The 26,133-nt window shown below is 46.8% G+C and overlaps 1 protein-coding gene across 2 annotated transcripts in view; it reads left to right on the forward strand.

Moving 5' to 3' along the window:
- KIF6 (kinesin family member 6) overlaps positions 1-26,133 on the forward strand; it is a 253,176-nt gene that overhangs the window by 58,532 nt on the left and 168,511 nt on the right. For both annotated transcript variants that reach the window (XR_014471556.1, XM_083175408.1), the window contains exons 6-9: positions 4,972-5,101; positions 19,389-19,595; positions 24,480-24,623; positions 25,984-26,070. Coding sequence is in view for 1 of the 2 variants with exons in the window: in XM_083175408.1 (XP_083031534.1) it covers positions 4,972-5,101; positions 19,389-19,595; positions 24,480-24,623; positions 25,984-26,070 (568 nt within the window). In the remaining variant the exon portion in view is untranslated. The remainder of the gene's footprint in view (positions 1-4,971; positions 5,102-19,388; positions 19,596-24,479; positions 24,624-25,983; positions 26,071-26,133) is intronic.

Consider the following 26,133-nt stretch of genomic DNA (forward strand, 5'->3'; position numbering starts at 1 on the left):
ATATCTCCAGGTACTATTAATTTAGTGAAGCAGACTTTCAAAAAGCTGCTGCTATGTCCGCGTTATAAGGTTACAGGTGATGCCCTGATGCTGGAATGAGCGGTTCCCTGAGAGTTCACAGTGACCAATGCAGATTCATTAATTAACACCTAGGTTGCCACTGGATACAGACACAGCATAGGAGTTTTAAATATGCAAGCCGGTTAATTAACACCCAATGTATACGAAGTAAATATCTCCAGGTACTGTTAATTTAATGGAGCAGATTTTCTAGGAGTTTTAAATATGCAAATCAATTGAATATCTCCTGGTGTGTGCGCAGTAAATATCTCCAGATACTGTTAATTTAGTGAAGCAGACTTTCAAAAAGCTGCTGCTATGTCCGCGTTATAAGGTTACAGGTGATGCCCTGATGCTGGGATGAGCGGTTGCCTGAGAGTTCACAGTGCCGCTGTCCCTTAGCAGGGATCAGTATGTGTGCAAATACCTCTGAGCGCGCTGGTGCGCTCGTTGTGACCGGAGGACCCGGGCGGCTGTTATCTACAGACTGCGGGAACTACGTCCGTGGGAGCGTTGCTCCTGTGTTGCCAGGTGCCGAATAAACAGTAACTCACAGCGCGCTGACGCGCCCGCTGTGCTGGTAGGGTCCTGGTAGCTGCTGGCTCTGGCTGCGGGGAATAGTATGTGAAATGGCGACACTCCACTTCCACCAACGACCGTTTCACCTCCTGCTGAGGCTTCTTCAGGGTGTGTGGGTGTCTTGGCTGGTCTCTAAACTGTAGGCAGCACTCACCCCCCACCTCTGTGGTCAGCCACAAGGGGAGGACAGCAACGTGCCACACCAGCACTTTCTTTCATCTATTTTCTCAGGGTCGCTTACCCAGTCTCTACCCCTCAGTATCTCCCTGTACTGGAAAATCTCTTTTCAACAGGGAGACGCGGGAGAGAACTGGACAACAGCACCCTTATCTATTGGCTCCCTATTTAGGAACCCCCCTGCTGTGCACACAGGCCCGCTCACCCGCAAATACCCCAAAGGGCCCACCTAATTTAAACTGGTGGCAGCCTGCCAGGCATGTTCGAAAACATTTTCTGAGGAAGGGAGACCTCCTCGGATAACATGTATTAATTTCCAGTCTGGTTATAAGGTATATAAAGCTGGGCAGCAGCCGCCTGTCACGCAAGGGCCCATACAGAGCCAATCACCACTTTTTCGAGACCTGGAGGGGAGGTGCTCCCCCACAATACCTAGAAAGCCCACACGATCTATATTGGTGGTAGCTGACCACAGGATTCGAGGGACCTGCCAGTCAGGAAGGGTGACCTTCTGTGAACTGACCAGATCCCACTACCTGTCTGTTGAAGGTATATAAAGTCGGTTTGGGAACACCTCACATCACCCCCACAGGAATCCTCAGATCACCCACTTATTCTTGCATCTTTCTTCCTTCATCAGAACCCTACCTCTTAGATTCCTAGGGATAGCTTACAATTAGCTGGCCATCCTAGGCTGAGATCCACCAGAATCCAGCTTACGGGCTGCACTAGTGGGACACCAACAGATTAGCGGATACCAGAATTTGGGTGAACATAAAGAAGCACCCTTATAGTATCGATTAAACTGATATCCCAGATCTGTATTTGGCGAAACTTCACTACTGACGGGATATTTATATTTATATTTGTATAAGGATTGACAAACGGTGTACGTATCTGCCCTCTGTGGCAATCACTAAGTATCTTACGACGGAAATTGTTAAATACCGTATCGTGCACCGCTTTTCTTCTTCCTTTTTTATGTTATTTATGTATGTGTGTCTAGTTCAAGTTACATGTTTGTCCAGTAATCTTTTTTAAGTAATACATTATTAAAAGTTATATTTTAAGAAACCCATTTTTCACTAGGAGAATGAGGGGAATTCCTCATGAACTCCCCCAGCCTCCTGTACATTGTGTAAACTAGATCAAATATTCACGGTTATTCTACTACCAGAGACATTGTTTCTCCATCTATGTACCCAACAGGTTAAACCTAGTGTAACCCTTTCCCATCCTATATAAAAAAAAAAAAAAAAAAAATTTTTGACCATTCCGGATACGCAGGGATTGTCCTGCGCTATCAATTACTAAAGAGTGCCCCGAAAAACAGAGAGTCTTTTTCTTCTTTCTTTTGTCTAACTTTTACCAAATCTATCCGTGTGTACGTACCTTTAGTATGTTGGGTGCAGACATAGACTTATGTAGGGTACACACCACGACGACCCGCTCACGATGCACATCGTGAGCGGGTCGTCAGTGTCTCGTCTGACCCGCTCACGGTGACGCGGGGGGGCATGACCCGCTCACGATGTGCACCGTGAGCGGCTCCGATCCGATGGCGACCCGCACCCGGCTGTATGGTCGATCTTCAGATCCTACCTGCAGCAGGTAGGATCTGAATAACGACCGACCGACCCGCGGGGCCGCGCATCGGATCGGGATCGGACCAGAACAGGGAAAAAAAGGACCCAATCTACCTACAATCTACATCCAATTGGTCGGAATTGGATCTAGATTGAGGGGATCGGGCCCTAGTCGTCCTGGTGTGTACCAGGCATTAGATAAAGTCATCTAGTTAGACGTCTAAACTTGGTCGACCGCCTTTAGATGTACAGTGATGGGAGATCGACGCCTGTGAATGATTGACGGGAACCTGGTCGACAGTAGCAAGGTCAACACCAGTTTTTCATGTTTTTTTGGTGCCGAATGTCACAGGGGTCCCTGTGGACACTGTGTATGTGCACAGTGTCCCCACACTTCAGGCACGGTGCCTCACTACGCTTGGCACACTATTATATTCTAACTCCATGTCCACTTGGACTTGTGGTCGATGATGGCATTGTCCACCTAAAGGTGATCGGTTCGCAATCTGGATACAGGCCAAGAAGCACTGCTATGGGGGTGGGGGAGGGGAACATTGGGACTATGCTATGTTATTGGGGGGTGCTTACAGCTACCCCTGCAATTGCACCAGTTGTAAAGATTCCTATCTCAACTATTAATAATCGGTGGTAATTTTCTTGGCGTGGGGCTATTCTGTTAGCCCCGATCAGCCAGCAGGTGTCACTTCATCTGCCTCAGGCAGGGGAAACATAAACTCTGAAATCAGCCCCATTTTCAGACTATAGCAGTGATTTTTCAAGCAAAAGGTTTTACAGAAGCCGTGTGTTTTCGGGGGGAAATTTTTTCGGGCTTCCATATCCGATAGCCCAAAACAAACATTGGTGAAACATCGGGAAAATCTGTGAAAAAACTTCTGTTTTTTGGTCCTAATTGAATATCGGTCTAAAGCTGGCCATACCTCTACAGATCGATTGTCAGATCTGGCTGGTTGGAACAAAATCCTGGTAATGGATGAGAGCAAATGACAGTTGACCATTTGCTTTGAAATGCTGGAAAACTGTAAAAACTGTCATCAAGATACTACCAGGATTTTGTTCCAACCAGCCAGATCTGACAATCGATCTGTAGATGTATGGCCAGCTTAAGGCTTATTTATAGAGTGTGTTACTGATGAGCAGGGGAGCAATGAATGGGCACGTCCTGGTTTATGAGCATGCTCAGTGACAGATGTACGATCACGGGGTTGTATTGCTATGAGATTTCCAGCGTAAGGACCTACACAGGTGAATGTTACTTGGCATTGTTAGTGAGTCAGCGCGTGACATTGCATGGCCCAGTTTTGCTCATGACTTCCAATAGACAGCCTGCTCTATAATTCCTAACCTTGTACAGGAAAAGACCAAACTGCACAGAGCTCGCATTGTTCAAATACAATGAAGGCAAAGGAGCGATTTATACGGTACCTTGTGCGTGCTAGGCAGGAAACGTGCCCTCTTTATAAAATGGGATTGGTTTCTATTAAGAACATATCATTTCCAAAAGTCCAACATGCTATTACCTCTAGGGGGCGCCTTATCATAAACAGGCAGATTCTGCACTCATTTACCGTAATTCACATGAAATATTCTTTAAAAGTGGGAATGTTATTGCTCTTGTAAAAGAAGTAAATGCGTCTGTCCCATACACCACCGTGGCAGCCATTTTGTGACTCATGATAATGTACCCTGTCGGTTCGTTAGGAACTATCACCTCATGAATATTAATTTGGCCTCATGAATCATATTGGGGGCTTATGAGTATTACTTAGGCCTCAAGGCTTTCAAATGTAGTTCAAGCTTTATTACTATTAGTCAAGCCGCATGAATAGTCAGGCCTCTTGACTATCAAGCCACCACACTGTAAGCCAGGCCTTAGGAATATTAAGCCTTTTGTCTATTAGTCGGGACATATAAATGAATATTAGGTCTCATGAATATCAAGGCCTATTAGGTAGGGCTCATGAATATTAAGCAGGTTGTTCCTCTGTGATGTCACTGGTGCATAGCAAATTGGTAGGTCCCTCACTGGCTCAGCTCTAAACATGGTTTCCTACCACGATCCTAACTGTGTATTGTCCCCCTGCTTGCATGGGTTTTCTCCGGGTACTCCGTTCCCTCCCAAAATCTAAAAATGATACAATGGTAGGTTATTTGGCTCATGACACAAAATGAAATCTATGTGTAAGTGTATGCATGGACATGGGCAGACTAGTTGGGCCAAGTGGTTCTAAAATGTATCCCTAATATTTGAATGTCCCTGCTTCTTAGTAATGAGAGGATAATCTCCATTCGCTTCCTGGCCGGTGTTATCTTGCCCATTGAGCATTGCCAGAACAGCGATACAAGTCCTTCCTTCCTTATTCTGTCCTGTAGGTAGTAGTCACTGATGGGGTTTGGTTGGTGGCTGTATACTTCCCAGAGCAGCTGTAGCCTCTCTCTCTGGAAGTCATGTCAGTTGGCTGGAGGATGGAACATATTGGCTAAATGATTTCCAGCACTGTGTGACCCGGCGATGGTTGTGACCTCTGTCTGTCAATTCTGTCGTACACAGGAAAGTGACCATAATGGAAGACCCAGACCAAAACATCCACCTGAAGAACCTGTCTCTGCAGCAAGCCACAAATGAGGAGGAGGCCCTGAACCTGCTTTTCTTAGGAGACACCAATCGGATGATAGCGGAGGTGAGAACATCTCAGGGGATCACAAGGCCTAATGCACCTTATCCCCTTACTGATAACCTCGCAAACATGCCCGTTCCGGGAGCTGTCTTTCTGTATGAAAGTGCAGGCATTTGGCATCAGGGCAACATCTAGGGGTGTGTGAGTGTTGCCCTGTGGATTCCCAGGGTTCCGTGCTCTCAGTGAGGCACAGTCGCTGTCATGCGTTACCTGCATGCAGCTTGCAAGGTGCTCGGAGCGGTATCCTGCAGCCAGTAGTATTACTGCAGGTGTCCAGAGCCAGCCAATTATATCAGCCTCTTACAGGCACTGCTTAGCCTGCTCTCTGGCTGAAGGTCTAATGACCAGAAATAGGCCTTGGGGCTGAAGTCCTCCCTCTCTTTCACATCCACACCCCCAGGACCCATTTTCCGGCTTTTACTAAAATGCCAAACCAAGTCTGTTTAACAAAACAGTCATTTTCTGAGGATTTAAAAAACCCTTGTTGTTTTTGTATTGTGTTAAATTCTGGAAACATGGAAAATCTTACATAAAACAAATGGGGTGGGAGACCGCTCTTATTGTTCTACAGTCTGCGTTCACCACAGTACATGGTAATATCATGCTTATTATGTGGCCACTGATGTAACCCACAATCACAGTTCTGACCAGAACACAACGCAGACCCCCTTCACCGGCCAAAACACAGGTCCCTTTACCCTGAAGAAGATTATAGATTAAATTGAAATGCTCTTATACGGAGCTCAGGTATTATAGTGGCCAATCTAAAGGGAATACAAGGAAAACAAAGGTTTTGCGAGGTATAATATTTGATGGTGTAACGGATATGAGACCTGCATTCAACCGGAGGAGAGTCGGGGGTGAGGTGGTCCAAGCTGTAGGAGATAGAACAAGTGATCATCATCATTGTCTATATGTCTCACTCAGATGTGCAATCTGCACCTCAGTTTATGCAGTGAATGACTGTCAGTACTCTGATTGGGTAGATAGCTTGAGCCCTCCACCAATCAGCACACCGGCAGCTGTTCACTGTCTGGCTACAGGCTGGGACGCTACTCTGATTGGGTGTAATGCAGACCGGGGTTCAGAATTATTAAGCTTGGTGAAGTGATAAAGCAGAAGGTGATAATGCAGCAGCCATTCAGCTCCTAGCTGTCATTTTCCAAACCCAAATATTTTTTTTGGGGGGGGGGGTTGCAAATATATTGGAAAGAGATTATACTACGTATGTGAATATGGCATAATATAGTTAATTATTTATATCCTAAGGCATTAGGACAGCCCTGCCAATGTGTACTGTCACTGCAGAGCTGTATTCCATGAGCGATTCGCCTTTTAGCCTGAAATAGAACGTGTTGCGGCCCAACCCCGCTTGTTCGTTCACATGAAAATTCCCAAGGTGCCCGTAAGCAGAAACGCTTTCCATAAAAACGACATGTCCTGATCATTAACACATGTGGATTTTGGAAGGTCCGGTGTAAAAGTGAGAGGTGGATTGACCTTTTCATGCGAGAGGCCGCGCCGGGGATGGTGCAGAAGGTTCTTCATTCTGACGTTTGTCTTATGAAACGTATACGGAATCTTCTGTTCTCAGCACTGAGGTGTCAGGGTTCCCCGTTATACGCCCCCACTGTTCATCTGAAGGACTCTCCTATGGTTTTTATAGAAAACTTGTGTATTTCATGCTGTAAATTCCTGTTTGTGAATGTCCGAAGTCTGGTGATCTGTTACTGGAATATTACAAATCATGTTTCAATTATTATTCTTTGAAGATGTTTTTATCCACACAGCGAAATGTTCTTTTAAGTTGGGGAAAAAAAACATCATGTGACAAAATGTGCTCCGTCTCTGAGCCAATCTGCAGAACATCTGTCTGTGCCATCGGTCACATGTTGCCGGGTTTCCCAATTCCAGTCTTTAAGGTGTGCAGGTCATCTACACAGCGTGGGGGGTGTATTAGGCGGCCTGTAGGGTGGGACCTAGGGTCTTGAAAATGGTTACGGATCGACCTGGTCCACAGGGGGTCGACTGCGTCTAGTTATATACTATACATGGTCGTCGGCATTTAGATGATGCTAGATTTAGTGATGCTTTATCGATGGTAGGAGGACATCGATGGGAAACTGGTCAACAGTAGCAAGGTCAACACAGGTTCTTCGTCTTTTTGGTGCCGAATGTCCAAGGGGTTGCCCGTGGACACTGTGTATGTGCATAGTGTCCCTGCGTATGGCTCTCAGCACACTATTATATTCCCACTCTGGGTTGCCCGTGGACACTGTGTATGTGCATAGTGTCCCTGCGTATGGCTCTCAGCACACTATTATATTCCCACTCTGTCCACTTGGATAGTAGAGTAGGAACTAAGTGGACCGGCACGAAAAATAACAAGAAAACCACGTGTTGACCTTGCTACTGTCGACCAGGTGCCCATCGATGCCTTCCTCCCGTCTGTCTAGCGTCACTGTCTATCTAAACGCCGACGACCAAGTATAGGCACCTAACTAGACGCCAACGACCCCTAGTGGTCGACCATGGTATTGTCAACCTAAACCCTGTCAATCCGCAGTCCGGATACCCATGAAAATGCAGCCAATCAAATCACAAAGGAACCTATGACATCACTGAGACACATGACACCAGTGTACACATCATATTAATTGTGCACGCAGACAGTATTTGTATTATTGTACAGTATTTTCTGGGATTCTTGCTGCTATACTTAATATACTGTAGATTCATTGTGCGGTCATCGTTAATGCAGCAGATGTTGATGGATCGGAGCGGTAGAAAAGCAATGAAACAAGGACGCATGATGTTATATGCGATGCCATTGGCCTGATTTTTCTGAGACGGGTATGGGTATAGAAATGAGTTTATATAATGCGGGACAAAGCTTAACCTGACATAAGTCTTACATAGAACCTGAGCAGGTGCACATACAGTATGCTTTTCCTGTACGAAGACTGCGACTACTCCCTAAACTACTGGGCTGTGCGGAGAGGGAGAGCTTATGCCAGGAGACACTGGGGCTGTGCCCGACGTAGCTTTGGAAAAGTTTGGGTTGTGTCTGACCTAGTTACGGAAGTGTTGAGGGTTTCCCATAGCGATGACAAGGAAACATTCTGCTTGGACAGACTGGCAGGAAGGAACGGACACTGGTTAAGTAACTAGTTGGGACAGAGTTACTGTAGATGGGGAATGTCTGGTGTGGCCAAGAGAGTGTCGGGTGAAGTCGTCTTCAGACTCCACTTCTCAGCAATGGGTTGTTAAATAAAGGAATCCCAGTAATAGACACACATAGCGGACTGGCTCCCACATCACAAAGAGAACTCCGCAACAACAGTAGTTTGTCCCACTCCCACGATTAACGTGATTGGTCAGCGATGAGGTCATTGGTCAGCGATGATCATTAATCCCTGAACAATAGGGGGGCAAGCGTCTTCTAGCTCGGAGAGAGTATGTGGAGCACATGTAGCAGTATAAAAAGATCAGAGTCGTCCCTATTTTTTATGGCGTTCACAGGCTCCTTGCAGACATACGGGATGGTATTTGAAGTGGTTACACTCGAAAAGCTTTCTGCTTCCTAATAATGAACATGTGTAATGACGGCAGCTGAAATCCACTTCGCTGGAGTTTTGTGAACACGTAGCACCGGGATGGTGGGACGGAGACACGGAGGCATCTCCTTGGAGATGGAATTTCCCTGGAAGCGAGAGACTCCTTCTTGTTGACCGAAGCACATTTTTTCTTTTGCTTGTTGGACTTGCTTACTGCAGCGTTACTTATTTCAATGACATTATAGGCGTAGTTAATCTCTGTCCATCGCAACAAAGCGTTTGAATCTGCAGACACCTAATGTTTACCAAATGTGAAGCCTCCAAGTCTGTGAGGTTCCCACGTACGATTAATGAACTTGACATCAGCAGAATACCTATATTTCATCTTGTAGCACTGCAGGGTGTATGGCCATTACTGTGAGATTGTTAAAGAATAAAAATGTCGGTATCCAAAGAATATTTATCAACCCCTACTTTAAATTCCTCCGGCTACTCCCAAATAGCACAAGGGTGGAGGTTATGTAGGACAGGTGCTCGGGCCTGGACATTGGGTAATGGTGCGGATACTCTTGGATGCAGGTCTGTCTCCGTGCTACTGTCCTAGGAGGATGTGTTTCTCAGTGATGGAGCGTTATGTATATCATCAGTATAGATGTACTAGAGGTGTGAGTAAACGTTATGATGCGATTTACTTATCCACCGGGAATATAAAGCATTCTCTTCTGGGTGATTTACTGGCAGCTCCCTACTGTAAGTTTCATCGAATCAGCGCTTTACGAGGTAGTGTTAATTAGGATCACAGTGTACATGGAAAGTCTGTGATTCATAGGAATAAAAATCTCCCACATTTACATGTTCAGCTCTAGAAATTTTATTAAATGTCCCACTAGAATATCGCGGAGCGGCCAGGTCTTGTGAAATTGCATGTTGGTGCATTGAGTGTGACCATTCCATAGCAGAGTGTATTCCTTCAAAACCAGAGGTTTGCAGCTAATATAATCATTTACCACATTACCAATGTATAGAGGGCCTTATTCTGGTTCATTCGCTTGGATGCAAATTCCGAACAGGGACCGATGCTTTGCGCATACGGATGTGTAGCAGCATTTCTGCGCATGTGTATACACTGGGTTTGTGCGAAACCAGTGAGAAGTCTGGTCGCCGAGTGCACAAACCCAGTCTTGTGAGCAGGGGTTGGAGAGGGGCGTGGGGTGCTGGGCTGGGCCATTAGCATATGTGTGCACCCTGGGCGTACATATGTAGTGTTCTCTCTAGAAATGAGGGCGGGGGCAGCGCAAGGGGGGCGGACCAGGCCCGCCAACGTCACATTTGTGGGCGGTCCTGGGCAGCCGACGTCACAAAAGGGGCGTGCCCGGGCCGCAACATCATTAAAAGGGGCGGGCCCGTCGCCGCCGTCACTAAAGGAGTTACCATGCTTACCGAAGTTACCTTGCTGCCGGGGAAGCGCTGGGAATCGCCGTCTAAGGCACACAGCCAGGGCAGGCACCAGGCTGTTTTAGCGGGGCGCTGCTAGCAGGGCAGGGCGCATTTTGCCCTGTAAAAATCTGGCAGGGCGCAGCGCCCCGCTAAAACAGCCTAGCGGGAACTCTAATATGCTAATGTGGTAGTGATGCACGTGCAGGGGGCGGACAGCTGAAATAGCCGGATGTCAGCTGCCCGCCCAATTCCCTGCATTTCTTCAGCTCATATTTCCAGTGGTCTGGCCCACCCTTATACCATCATTCAAGATGGGGGAGGTTCCCACTGGCCTGCAAATGGATGTTTATGTAAAATATCAGTTCGTAAGCCTTGCAAAAGAGTTTGGTGTGCGAATGGGTGGTGCCGGGTAACCATTCGCAAGGCGGGGTTTGGGTCATTCGCAAGGGTACGTGCACGAGCCAATTTAATGTTCGTTTCATTGAAAAAATAACAAAATATCTAAGTGACCCCAAACTTTTGAACGGTAGTGTAGTTCCCACCCTGACATACCCAACTGTATGCAAAAACAGAATAGGCCAAGTTCCATTTGAAAAAAGAGAGATAAAGTAGCGCTTGCAAATGAGGAATATCAATATAAAAATGTATTAAACATATATAAAACAATATAATGACAAAATGAACAATAAAATATATATAGGTAAAAGCTCAAGGCCCTCAGTGAATGCCACTGTATAAGAAAAGTTAAAAGGATCCGTCCTATTTGTGCCGTAAAGTGAAGAAGTCCCAATTTGGACCAATAAAGTTCTTTTTGAACTGAGAAGGTATTTAAAAGATTTCCACTTGGTGCAAATTAGCGTATTTAGAAGATGGATATATTTACCACTACTTGTCCCTTGGGAGTCTTGTGTCCATTTAGGACTGCTGAACAAGCTGTGATCTCCGTGTAGGGTAATGGGTGAAATCTTCTCCGCTTTGTAATAGCATGTAGAGAGCCAGGTGGAAGGTCTCAGAAGGTGATTTTCTCCAAGAAGGAAAATGATGGTAAAACGGCTGGTTGGATCCAAAGATGACGCAATGTGGCAATGGCAGTGAGGAGCCTATGTGAGCAGAATAGGACGGACCTTGGCAAAGGTGCATAACGTGGCATCTGCGCTGGGTGCTAAAACTCCTATATATCCATGCACAGAGATCAACTCGGTACCAGGCCCCAAGCCTCTTCCTCCACATTGCAAACTGAAAGATATAATATTTGTACATGGTGACAGTGACAGAAATGGTAACAGTGCGCATGGCTAGTTCATGGTAACCGTGCACGTGGCTAGTGCGTGGTAACAGTGCACGTGGACCAGTACGCGTGGCTAGTGTGTGGTAACAGTGTGCATGGCTAGTGCGTGGTAACAGTGCACGTGGCTAGTGCGTGGTAACCTTGCGCATGGCTAGTGCGTGGTAACAGTGTGCGTGGCTAGTGCGTGGTAACAGTGTGCGTGGCTAGTGCGTGGTAACAGTACGCGTGGCTAGTGCATGGTAACAGTGCGCGTGGCTAGTGTGTGGTACCAGTACACATGGCTAATGCGTGGTAACAGTGCGCGTGGCTAGTGCATGGTAACAGTGCGCGTGGCTAGTGTGTGGTACCAGTACACATGGCTAATGCGTGGTAACAGTGCGCGTGGCTAGTGCGTGGTAACAGTGCGTGTGGGTAGTGTGGGGTACCAGTACACATGGCTAATGCGTGGTAACAGTGCACGTGGCTAATGTGTGGTAACCGTGCGCATGGCTAGTGCGTGGTAACAGTGTGCGTGGTAACAGTGCACGTGGTAACTGCGCGCGACTAGTGCATGGTAACTGCGCGCGTCTAGTGCATGGTAACTGCGCGCGACTAGTGCATGGTAACTGTGCACGTGGCTAGTGCGTGGTAACAGTGCGCGTGGCTACTGCGTGGTAACAGTGCGCGTGGGTAGTGCGTGGTAACAGTGCGCGTGGCTAGTGCGTGGTAACAGTGCGCGTGGGTAGTGCGTGGTAACAGTGCGCGTGGCTAGTGTGTGGTACCAGTACACATGGCTAATGCGTGGTAACCGTGCGCATGGCTAGTGCGTGGTAACAGTGCACTAGTGCATGGTAAATGCGCGCGACTAGTGCATGGTAACTGTGCGCGACTAATGCGTGGTAACCGTGCGTATGGCTAGTGCATGGTAACTGCGCGTGTCTAGTGCATGGTAACTGCGCGCGTCTAGTGCATGGTAACTGTGCGCGACTAGTGCGCACTAACAGTCACCGTGGCTAGTGCGTGTTAAAAGTGCGCATGGCAATTGCATGTGGCTAAAATACGGTAACAGTACATGTGGCTAGTGCGCTGTATCAGTGCGTGTGGCTAGTTCTCAGTAACAGTGCGCGGGAACAGTGCGTGTCGCTAGTTCTCAGTAACAGTGCGCGGGAACAGTGCGTGTCGCTAGTTCTCAGTAACAGTGCGCGGGAACAGTGCGCCTGACATTTTCTCCTGTCCTCACAAATACAGTACACCTATTATAGTAAGCCCCTCCTCCTGCGCAGTTAGATTCTCCTACATATCATCTGACAGCGTTGTGCCTGTAGCTCTCGGACAGAAAATAAATCCACTTACTTACCTTACAAATACCAAAACAAACAGATGTCCGTTGTGTTCTTAATGCCAAACCCACCGACCACAGAAATCGCAGTGGTATTCTCTGTGAGTGATCTCATGTGTGTGTATGGTGTGCGCTGATCTCCATCTGGCTAAGTGAACCTGAAGGCAGTTTCATTGTTAAATTGGACATCTGGGGATAGCTTTCTACATGTCTGTGCTGTTAATGCATTTAACGTATAAACCTGACAATCAAGGTTTTATATAACTGTATATACCAAACTTAATGTATAAACTTCCCCTACTCACATCCTGTCACGTGTAGCATTTACAAATCATTGAAACAGTGCTTCAGCCCTTATGAAGGTGATGAATTGAAATCTATTGTCTCATACAGTATATACCTGTATTGTCTTTGCTATGCTATGGAATAAAGCAAATAATCTGTGAATAGAGATTAATGATTACTTCTCAGATTTTCTGACATTGCTTGGACAGATTTGTTGGTACCCCTTCGAAAGGATAATAAACATTTGGATTATAGTGATATGTCAAACAAATTGCTTTCTTGAATTAGCATCACACATGTCTTCAATCTTCTAATCAGTCATTAAGTCTGTTTAAATGGAGCTGTTTGGTAGCTGTCCCATATCGGAGGCTTACCTCCGGAGCAAGGAGCGTCCGGCGGTGTGCGCTTGGTGGCGAGCGGCATCGTAAGATGGGACTGACCAGACAACTTCTCAGGAGGAGGTGACAGGCTGAGTCAGCCATCTAGCTGATGTTTCTGGTGAGTGCTGGTGCTGGATGCGGCTGACTCTGTTTTCAGCAGGTGTCCCCTGTACAGGGGGGTACCATGTTGGAGACCAGATCAGACTATAGGCCAGTAGCATTAAGCTTCAAAAGCAATAAAATGGAGAGTGATGAACAGCCAGCCAATCAGCTCTTACCTGCCATGTTACAGGCTGTGTTTGAAAAATGTCAGGCAGGAGCTGATTGGTAGGTAGTTTATCACTCTCCATTTTATCACTATTAAGGCTTAGTGCATCTGGCCCCAAGTCTCCTTAGTTCCTGCGCTATGGTTCAGTCCTCTCTCTCTTTAAAGGAACCAGGTGCACAGCCTCAGGGCCAGTACTTCTTGTTGTTTACCTGCGTTGAGTGCTTCAGTCCTGAGATTACGCTCACTATGCTGGTCCGGGTGCAGTCACCTGTGCTTTGCCGTGCTCGCTGTCCAGTCACTGTTATCCTCGTTGTCATCTGTTTGCTTCTGGTAGTTACCCCGATGTTGAAAGCCACAGTTACCAAAGTCTTTCCGTGTCCTCCGTTATCAAATCTTCTGCTTCCACAGTATCTTCAATTCACAACTACCAAGTCTTCCAGTATTCTCTCCTCGTCGGTCCAAGTCTCAGCAGCAAGAGATTTCACCGGATCCTGCCGGTTTGTAGCTGCCTGGCAATAAACTGTGACTGCGCCCCCTTAATGTGTGAACTTTTGTATTGTGAGAAATATGGTTAGAATTGTATGAAAGATGCCTGTATTGCAACTTGAGTTATAGGTGAAATGTGTTAAATAGAGAGCATATGATGTGGAAGGGGGTTTGTATTGTTTTGTTTAATTAAAAAGCAGTTACAGTGTAAGATGTACATTGATAGTGTGGAGGGTACAGTGACATTTGTGGGTGTGGGGGTGTGTGTGTGTGTGTGTTGTTTAGGTGTGTGTGTGCAATAGTATAGTAGGGTGTTTTTGAGTCAGCGGCTACTATACCCACTGGCAGAGGTCACGACACAGGAAAGCAGGAGGCTGGGTAGTGATAGGGGTGTGTGGGCATAAGGGGGAGTAAAGAGGAGGGTGGGGGACACTGTGCAGCTTCTGCCAGTTGGTGAGGGTCCAGCGTGGCAGTGAGTCTCCTCTTACTGGGTGGGAGTTAGGGAGAAGGAGGCTGGGCGGTAAAGCATGAGAGGGGAATGTGGGCAACATAAGGTGAGCGGGTCCCCACTGGCGGAAGTTACGGGGCAGGAGAACAGGAGGCAGGGCAGTGATAGGGTTGTGTGGGCATGAGGGGTAGTAAAGGTTTTTGGCTGTTGCAGAGTAGGGATGGCCATTGGTGCAGACGCCATCGATGGTTGGCATTGATGGCGATTTTGCATCCTGCCATGGATAGTAGTAACATATTACTTGGATAACCATCGATTGTTGTAGCTATCGATGGTCATCCATTATATCTGACTGAATAGGCCGTGGGTCAATCAGAACTCGGCGGCGGGACTTCCGGGTGTGGGGGGCCGGAGCTATGCTCCGTGTCCCGGCACCTTAAAAAAATGTGAAACTTGATCGGTTCTCCTTTGCCATCGATGTAGGGAAACCATCTGGTCCTCCCACATCGATATCAAAAGTATTCAACATCGGCCATAAACCATCGATGATTTGAAATCATTGATGGTCAATAGGCATCCCTAGAATTGGAGGAAGGTGGGGGACAGTATGCAGCTCCCGGCAGTGGGTGAGCGTCTCCTCCCACTGGGAGGGAGTAAGGGGGTGTATAAGAGCAGGAGGCTGTATAATAGTGGTATGTGGGCAAGACATTGATAAAAGTTGTGGCGCTAATGCAGAGGACCGTGGGGACACTTCTGGCTTCTGCCAGTGGGGGGACCTGCAGCGCGGCAGCCAGGGCCGGATTTCCCACCTAGGGGCGGCACCTTCTTGTGGCGGTACAGGATCCCCCATTCTCATGGGGGTCTGTGAAATGCGGGAGCGGGGTCACGGGGGTCCGCTGGGGGGGGTAAATGCGTGGATCTGCAAATTGCGGGAGGGGGGACACGGGGGTCTGGGAATCGCGCGGGGAGGGAGTCCGCAAATCGCGGGAGGGGGGCGGGGGGGTCGCGGGGATGCTGTGAATCGCGGGAGGGGGGGGGGGTGCCGTGAATTGCGGTGGTGGTGGGGTGTGTGTGTGTGTCGTGAACCCGGGGGGGGGGCGGAACATTATACACACAGGGGATGAGTGACAGATCTGGCTTAATATATAAGAGATTGCATCATTTTGTAAGGATAAGAGATATAGGATTTTAATGTTTATGGCCGATCTCTCTCTCTCTCTCTCTCTCTCTCTCTCTCTCTCTCTCTCTCTATATCTATATATCTATATATATATATATATATATACATATATATATACATATATATATATAGCGAGTCAGGCTGGAGTCCCATCTGGTTCAATGTTAATCTGGCCTTGGAATATTATGGAGAGTCAATCCGATTACATGGACATAAGCCAGTAGCGTTATCCGCACATTGTCCATCCTGCCCGGTAGATTGGTTCATGTTCGATGTTATGTACCAGAGCTAGAAAGCATGGAGCTACAGCTGAACTACAATTCCCAGCATGCCATGCTTCTACTGTCTTTTTTTAAATAAATACTTTTGTCCATTCATAGCAGTAGAGACCTCTCAGCCTCTTCCAGTCTCACAAATGGCCGCCTCGCTGCTGGTTGTACAGTGGTGTTAGAGGTAGGTCTGGCTCCAGCACACAGTCATGTTGTCACTACAAATCTGGCTCCTTATCCCCATTTCCAGTCTACTGTCCGTACTCATATCTTTCATCTGTTTATTGGGCCTCTTCCTAATTGTCTGCTGATTACATCATGTATTGTTGTGTCTGGTGACAGAAGATCTCTGTGATTAATGACTTTGGTTACTACTGTACATAGCACAGAATTCAGTAGGGATCTCTCCAGATGGTGGAGTCTTCCTACAGATTGATATCCCCTCCTGTCTGTAACAGTTTACAAGGGAGCCTCCTTCCTATAAATATTTACCAGGCAGTGCTGAATCGCTCTAAATGTTTCCCAAACTCTGACCACGGACTCCATATGTTTACCAATACTTATAATAACGGGTAGCAAAGTATTTCCTATTGTGTCAAAGGTCTCAGATCAGATATCTCTATAGGGCTCTCTTACTAATATTGCATTTCCCTAAATCACAGCGACCAATCAGATGCTTGCACTGGGCAAGTAGTTGCTAGGCACACAGCAGGTTTTGCAACTAAATTAACGGGTTGGTTTCAGTTATAGCTGCAAGAAGGGCAAATTGTGGTTGCATTGGTGTGGAACTGTGGTAATGGCCCCTCATCTTGCCCACCTCGCAGGCCTAGACGTACTGATGGTTGCATGCAGCTATAAGATCAGCAAGTTACTGTCCTTCTCCTCCTCCTCTTTCTCCTTCTACATTCCTCTTCCCTCCTCTTCCCTCCTCTTCCTTTTCTTCCTCTTCCTCTCTCCTCTTCTTCCTATTTATCTTTCTTCCTTTTCCTCCTCCTCTTCCACTTTTCCTCTCCCTTCCTCTTCCCCTTCTTTTTCCTCTTCCTCATCCTCTTTCCTCATCCTCTTTCCTCTTCCTTTTTCCGTCTTTTTATTCTTCTTCCTCCTCTTTCATTATCTTTCATTTTCTCTCTCCTAGTTCTTTATCCTTCTCGTATTTCCCACTCTTACTCTTTTATCCTCTTCCTCTTCCTTTTTTCTCTTCTACTTTCCTCTCCTTTCCTCTTTCCCTTCTTTCTTTTCCATTTTTTCTCTTCCTTATCTCCCTCTTTCCTATTCGTCCTCATCCTCTTTTCTACTTTCTCTTTCCTTTTCCTTTTTCCTTCTTTTCTTCTTTTTTTATTCTTCCTCCTCCTATTTCTCTTTCAACATCTTTCATTTTTTCCATCCTCATCCTTCTTTTTCGTCTTATTTCCTCCACTTACTTTTTTATCATTTTCCTCTGCCTCTCCTTTCTTTTCCTCCTCTTTACGCTTTTTTTTCCCTCTTCTTCCTCTTCCTTCTAATTACCGCTCTGCCCACATGACCAAAACTTGAGATGGTCGTGGTTGCACAACATATTTTTAAACATACTGAGAAGTGCTACTGTGCTGCGGCCTCCAAGGTAAAAAGAAATGCAAGTGCACAGTCTATGTACTAAGATTGCTGATAGTCAGTGGTGCCAAGGGGTTGGTGGGTGGGTAAACTTTTCCTGGGCCTGTTGGAGGGTGAAGAGACTCAAGTCCCGCTGGGGAGGACCCCAATGTAGACTTTGGTGCAGGGAGAGAGAGTACAGCAGCCTTTCTCCTAAGCACATACACTGTAGCACACACAAATTAGACATGCATGGGATAAACATGAGGATATCCTTACAAAGAAATAAGGATCAAATAGGGTTTGAGGTAACAATGTGGTTAAAGAGGGGCAGACTAGATGCACCAAATGAATTTTATCTTCACTCACCTTCTATGTGGCCCCATTACAGATACGTCTTCTCAGTCTGAAGTGGAGACGCATCCGCACACCGCTCAGCATTTCCCGCACTGACTGTGATTGTTTGTGGAGCTGTTGGCGCAGTGTCTAAGCATGCAAGATAAGCTCCGCCTATGGTCCCCCAAGTGGCCAAACTTCAGTATTACAGTATTTAACAGGACCATTGACCATAAGATACAGGTTAATTCCAAAAGAAAAGGACATTGTCACGGTTTTGATAAGTTTATAAATATTCCAGGATTAAAAGTTATTTTAAATGATCTCAGAATGAAACATAATAATTGTAACTGCCAAGACATCTTCCATAAGGTGCAGATACACGGCGCCTCACGGACACCTCTGATAGGACAACGTCGCTTTCATGGTGGTTTCCTACAGCTGCCACCAAGATAACACGTGTTTACGTGTAAAAGTCCATGCCACATGCTTTATATGTATGGTAAATACTAAGGCGGTGATTCTGGTTGGCTCGGTAAGTTGCGAAGATTGCAGTTTACTGAGCACCATAGACTCCGCCCCCTCCCCCACTGCCGACGTATCCCCTCTTTTACATGCGAGGGGATATGTAGCGGAGACACAATCCCTCGCATGTATCCACTGCAGGAGAAATCATTCGATGGTCGTGACCATCAAATGTTTTCTCCTGGCTTCATAAAGAGAAGCCAGTGGGAACCGAGTGCCGGTACAAAGACGGGGCTGGTGGTTGACATCCTGTGATGTCTGCCACCCGCACCCCGGCACACATCGTCCCGTCCGCGTAACCATGGGAACACCCATCATTTTCATGAGGACCCCCATAAAATGCTGGGCATTCCCATGGACGACCCCCTGTCCCCTGTCCCTGCAGCCGTCTGCCTCTGGCCCTCCCAGAACCTTGGGAATGGCTCGGCGACTATGCAAGTCACCAAAACCGTTTGCAATGGGGACCTGCACGTGCGCATAATGTACCAAGCGCAGAGCCCCAAACATCGGAACTTGGACAATTCGGCCCCGAATGAATCCGAATCACCCCAAGTACATATCTGTGAGCATAGTGCATCATTATTGGCAAGTTGTCTTTTAAATCTGTAGAACCCAACTCGCAAACGTTGTTCTTATAAAGAAAATGATGTTGCTTGTTCCCATTCCAGATGTATTCCCGTATTCCCGTATTCTCTGCTATGTGATGTAACGCGTTCGTGTTCTTTATCCGTCTGTCTAGACCCCAATGAACCAATTTTCCACCCGTTCCCATTACAGATGAATTCCCGTATTCTCTGCTATGTGATGTAGCGAGTTTGTGTTCTTTATCCGTCTGTCTAGAAGACCCCAATGAACCAAGCTTCCACCCGTTCCCATTACAGATGAATTCCCGTATTCTCTGCTCTGTGATGTAACGAGTTTGTGTCCTTTATCCGTCTGTCTAGACCCCGATGAACCAAGCTTCCACCCGTTCCCATTGCATCTTCACTATTCACATTTCCAGCAAAGAGCCCGGATCGGCCACCGTCCGGAACTCCAAGCTGCACCTGGTGGATTTGGCCGGATCTGAGCGGGTTGCGAAGACCGGAGTTGGGGGACAGCTGCTAACTGAGGCCAAGTACATCAATTTATCTCTGCACTACCTGGAGCAGGTGAGTCCCCAGCTGGCCATGGAGGTCACTTATACAGTGGGCTTAGGTTTCTGTACAAGTGCATGGGTTTGCAGTGCGCCCCATACAGTATGGATGGGTGGAGTCTGAGGGGAGCAAGGCGTTGAGTGCAGCATATTGGTGCCTAATATTTAGCTGTGCTGGAAATCCTACTGTAGTTTTGCAGAGTGAGATTATTATAATGAGATTAAATGGCAAAAAAAGGGGGCACATTCCTTGGCTGACGGGCGCAATATCCCTGTTCTCTTCATAAACAACGTGTACCAGATTATACCTCGATGTCCTCAGGCTTCATCCTATTGTATGAATAGAATGTGTTCATGGCGTAACTATAGCACCGCAGCCCCCGCCACCGGCACCGTGCATATGGGGGTGCCGGGGGCTGCGGTGCTATAGTTACACCTCCCCCCAATCCCCCGCAGTCTTACCTATTTCGCTGGTCCCGGCGGCTCCGTTCTTCTGCTGAGGACCACCACAAAATGGCCGCCCCCATATAGCACACCGTTCTCTGAAACTGTCTGCTGTATGGGGGCGGCCATTTTGTGGTGGTCCTCAGCAGAAGAACAGAGCCGCCGGGACCAGCGCGAAAGGTAAGGCTGCGGGGGATTGGGGGGGTTTGAATGGGCGGCGGGGGGCGCCCCCCCCCTCTTACGGCGGGGGGGCGCCCAAAACGTAGCTACGCCGCTATGTTCATGTTGACTTTCTCCTCTTCTTACACAGGGGCAGATGTACTAAGCTTTGCAGAGTGATAAGCACCCGCCAGTCAGCTCCTAGCTGCCAGGTTACAGGTTGCAGGTTGTCTCTGAAAAGTTAAGGTGGCCATACACACGCAGATTTATCTGCAGATCTGTCTGGTTGGAACAAAAACCTGATTATGGATGAGAGCAAATGACAGTTGACCTTTTGCTTGGAAATGCTGGAAAACTGCCAAACTGTCACTCATCCATAACCATGTTTTTGTTCCAACCAGCCAGATCTGAAGATAAATCTTACTAGTGTATGGGCACCTTAACAGTTATGAGCTGATTGGTTGGTAGCTTATCTCTCTCCATGCCTTAGTAAATCATTACTCGTTAATCAGTACATTGGGGGGAATTTACTAAGATGGGCTTTCTAATTCACATGGGATGTTGCTATAGGCAACCCATCAAATACTATTATCTTCTAGATGGTGCTAAATAAATAAGTAGATTCTGATTGGTTGCCTATAGCAACATCCCATGTGACATAGAACTCCCATCTTAGTAAATTCCCCCCATTGTTTCTTTACATTATGTAAAAAGGCGCATTAGCTTGTGAAGAACCCGATTTCACCCCTCTTCTACCAGCTTTAGGGGGTATTCAATCACAGCCGCTATTTCCGGTAGGGGAAATATATCGGGGGTCCTTATTCAATGCTGTCTTTCCCAACAGCATTGAAGCGGCATCTCGGCAGAATAGACCGGTTTGTCCCGAAAACGGCCGTGGATTGACGAGATCACAGCCGGATCTCGACAATCCACAGCCGTTTTTCATGGACACGCCCCCTTTTTCATTGATCGGCAGGCAGGAGATTGAATCCCACCGGCCAATAAACAGGCGAGCGGACTGAAGATGGGCCAGGGCCCTGGCTCTCGGAACATGATGAAAGTCAGGACCTGGGATTGAATACCCCCCTAAGTGTCGGATCTTTCTGGTTTGGCTACGAGACTTCCTGAGTTCCAGCTATAACGCTGCTAATAGAAAGCATCCACAGGCCTGAGGTTCTAGACTACTGCGCAGAGGGCACAACACAGGGGATGACGTCCTTATCGTACTTAATGCAGGTGGCGGCTGTGGAACTTCTAAGATGTTGCTCCACACTTTCACGTGAGGGGTTGGAAAAGTGGGTATTGGTGGCATGATAGGGTTGGGTGGTGGGAGGGGTAATGGAGATTAGTGGCCTGGTTCAGACCTGATTGCTGATCTGCACATTTGCAGATGACTGCGAGTAGATATCCGCCGTGCCCAGACAGAAAGAAAACCCGCCCCCGTGCAAGTCTGCGAATGCATTGCGGAATGATCGCTCTCCACCCACAAAGCCGCGCTTCGTTCATGACCCATCAAATGGTTTCCCCAGTCTGTGCAAATCTGAGTAAGTCTGACAACAGCGACAGGCTGGACAAGGCCGACACTGACGTCACGCACCCGCCCTTAAAATGTCTGGGCACGCCTGCGGTTTTTCTGACACTCCCGGAAATGGACGGTTACCGCCCACAAACACCGTCTTCCTGTCAATCCGATTGCGAGGGGAATGCAAATACGATCCATACGATTTATCGATATCTGATTACGATCCATACGCTTTTTCTGTTGCTATTTCTCTCGCACATGCACAGTACGATCCATATGCATGTGCTATCATTCGTTAATCAAACGGATTGCAAATTCGCAAAACAGCAATCAACTCTGAATTGGTCCCTACGTCCGATACTGTACTGTACTATCACTAGGACGGGTGCCGGATGTCTGACCGGCAGTCGGGATTCCGGCAGTCATTACACAGACGTTAGAATCCCGACAGACGGGCAGCGGCTATTCTCCCTCGTGGGGGGTCCATGACCCCCATGTATTGACAATAAAATAGGTGGTGAGCATAGCAAAACACTGTTCCCACAAGGGGCTTCGTTGCGCCCGCCCCGCTGTCCGAGTCCCGGCAGTCAGAATCCTGACTGTTGGTGTGTTACAGTTTACCACACCCCACTAGGACACATGTTCTTCCATCTTTGTGGATAATCATCTTTTTAGGATTACTATTACCATTGCTAAAAATAGAAACTGACTGGCTTAGCTTAGATTTATTAAGCTCGGTGAAGTGATAAACTGTCTGGTTTTTATCACCGGCCAATCAGCTCCTACCTGTGAAGTTACAGGTTTGTTTTAAAAAATAACAGGTAGGAGCAGATTGGCCGGTGATAAAAACCCAGACAGTTTATCACTTCACCGAGCTTAATACATCTACCCCTCACAGCGACTGTTGTTTTTTGGGGGCGCAATATTTAACTAAACTTCAATTATTGACTTGGATGTATTTGTATTTATTTATACTAAAAGAACAGTCGCTGTGAGTGGCGCCGGCATTTTTAGTGGATATTTTGAGGATCGCTCACAGCAATGTTGGCACACAGCAGGTTAATGGGTTTGGTCTATCTGGCTCTTTCAAGGGTTAATTCCCAGACAGCAATTGTCCTTGCGGAGAGTGGATTATATGTTCAGAAAGCCATGGACATTTTCACTGTAAGGTTGAAATTCAACCGGACTGCCCTATATGTGGAAAATGGAAAACAAACTGGACGCATTTCACCACCTGTAATTGTGGTTTCGTTAGAAGTACAGAATATTCCCAGGACAGAAAGATTTCCTATTTTAGCCACTATTTACCCTCGGAATCTTTTTCCTGAATTACACACAATTCTTTCTCTGCCTGTGTGTGTTGAAACAGAAAATACATATATAAAAACAAATACAAAGGTAATATTATTTAGTAAATAACGACAGGCATATCTAATAATAATTGCTTCAACAATTGCAATCATTAAACATAATAATAGTGACAAAAATAATTATAGATGTGTGTTCAGCCTGGCACTCCACGAGTGGCTCTCTGCAGCTGCCGCGGGTGCCTTCCAAACCCAATGGATAGACAGTAGTATGAAACAAATAGAGGCACTCCAGCGGTCTTGGTGAAAAAAGCAAAATTTACTGTGAAACATTAAGCAAAGTTTACTGTGAAACAGACGTTTCGGGGATATAGACACCCCTTCTTCAAGTGTACAATAACAAAAGTCAAGCGTGCAATGGCATTTATACCGTGAGCATGAAGAGATTGCTTCTCCTGTTTGGCAGTCCCGGCGGCGTCTGACGCGGCTTCCGGTTGCGTCACTGGGAGGAGAGACGTCCTGCCGGCTTCTGGCGTCTGTTACCTAGCAACCATGCGACGCGGCCGGGCTGTCATGGCGACCGGGGACTGGACAAGCTGCGGAGTATAGGAAAACAATAATGAATCCAACAAACTGTGTTTAAGAGTCACATAAAATACAGAATTTGTGTTTCACAGTAAACTTTGCTTTTTTCACCAAGACTATATATATATATATATATATATATATAAGTGGGTGATGACACCAAGTGCGCCACAAGAGAGCAGCTACTCTATAAGTCACCCCTGTTAGCGGGAGACGAAAAAGAAATGTGAATACTGAAATATAGAGAGCGCTGAATTATATTCCACCACCTGGTAGAGAAGTGCTTTTACACCGCATATAATCAAGTGTACAACTTCAGATTATACAACAATCATTTATTAAAAAAAATTTTCCTTTTAAAATTTCATAGAAGCATTCGTTCATTTCTTTCGAGACGCCAAAACAACCCAACGCGTTTCGCCTTTTACAGAGGCTTCATCAGGGGTTTTTAAAGGTGTACACGGAACGAACAGTGCCAGTATAAATTCAATCACTGGTGGAAGTGGCGATTTTTAGTAAAACTTCCCACAATCATTTGGTGGAAGGATCTTAATGTAAGCAGGGATCCGATATCGAAATATCAAGTACCAGTGCCTTAAGGAGACTTCTACCCAACAGAACTTCCACCAGACTCCTGGTGGAAATATGGTTTAAATACCAAAGCCTGCTGAGTGCCGCCTCAGGTCTCAGGATACCTGCATTGTGTATATAAATATACACAATGCAGGCACTCCTTAATTGGCCTTACAATGGTTTGATACATCAGCTCTTTTGTATCGGACATGACCTTTCACTCTATATGTTTATGTGCGTGCGTGCGTGCGTGCGTGTGCGTGCATGTGTATTTTTCAATGTTCATGGTCTTGTCACCAATGTTTTCCAGGTCATTATCGCGCTGGCAGAGAAGAACCGGTCACATATACCATACAGGAACTCCATGATGACCTCTGTACTGCGTGACAGCCTCGGGGGGAACTGTATGACCACCATGATTGCCACTCTGTCCTTAGACAAACGGAACATTGATGTATGTATTCGGGTGGTATTTATAGTGATATATATATACGCAGGACTGAGTGATTGATTTTGGATATAAAAATATTCCAAAATACGGACTATTTCATGATCCAAAATGCTTTTGGTCCCGAGCATTTTGGATAATGGATACTCAATGTGGACTCTCCACCCTTTCTGGACCACAAATAATATGTTGGGTTCTGTATTTTTTACATCATGTGACGTCGGCCGCTCACCCCCAGTATACGCTCCCATTGAAATGCCCAGCATTTTCTTGGGGACGCCCATGGCCCAGCGCCCTTCTGCCCCTGTCCCTCCCCGCTGCGAACCGCCCGGCAAGTGCGGAACTCATCAAGGCTGCTCGCAGGCGGGGTTTGCAGCAAACCCCAACCATCAGGGCAGGGCACGAAATCCGTTCACAGTGAGTGAACCAGGATCAGCCCCCCAGTGCACATGTGACACATGAGCGGGTTGGGATAATTTGGTCTACAGCATGATTGTCGACAGTCATTAGATCGACATGGAAAAAGGTCGACATGGTTATGGGTTGACAGGTCATTAGTTCGACAATGTCAAGGTCGACAGTCAAAAGGTCAACATGGGATTTTTCACTTTTTTTTGTCTTGAATGTCAACACAGTCGACATGGACAGTTTACATTGCACCGCATCCCCTCACATCACTCGCTACGCTCAGCACACTATTTTATTCTCCCACCACGCTCTAGTGGATGGTAGAACATGAAATACCGCCTGACGGCACATGTCGGCTCAAAAAACTGTGGAAAACTCCATGTCAACCTTTTGACTGTCGACCTAGACACTGTCAAACTAATGACATGCCGAACTAATGACCTTTCGACCTTTCCCCATGTCGACCTTTCCCCATGTCGACCTAATGACTGTCGACCATCATGCTGTAGACCAAATGAGCGCATCGCCAGTATAACACAACCTGCGCAAGCATCCTCAGTGCGCCAGTCAGCGTTACATTATTGCTAGATTAAACTTGTTTATCAGATATCGGGGAACTGGAACTGCCAGCATGATATAGATGTCAGACATGCTGGGATTTGTAGTTCTATATTAGCTGGAGAGCCCCATGTTGGCTATGTGTTCCCTATTCTCTCTGAGTCAGCTCTGTCAGACATGCTGGGATTTGTAGTTATATATTAGCTGGAGAGCCACATGTTGGCTATGTGTTCCCTATTCTCTCTGAGTCAGCTCTGTCAGACATGCTGGGATTTGTAGTTCTATATTAGCCGGAGAGCCACAAGTTGGCTATGTGTTCCCTATTTTCTCTGAGTCAGCTGTGAGGTGTAGATTCTATAACATGTTATTGACAGGTGCACGTGTCTGATCTGCATTCTAGGAGTCCATCTCTACCTGTCGCTTCGCACAGAGAGTCGCACTGATAAAGAACGAAGCTGTTCTCAATGAGGAGATCGACCCCCAGCTGGTAATTGCACCATTACTTCTTTTTCTGATTTATGTTGTTCATTGTAGTGGAGAAACTGACCAA

This window comes from Crinia signifera, chromosome 3 (assembly GCF_055691185.1).
Source record: "Crinia signifera chromosome 3, ASM5569118v1, whole genome shotgun sequence".
NCBI classification, from domain to species: domain Eukaryota; kingdom Metazoa; phylum Chordata; class Amphibia; order Anura; family Myobatrachidae; genus Crinia; species Crinia signifera.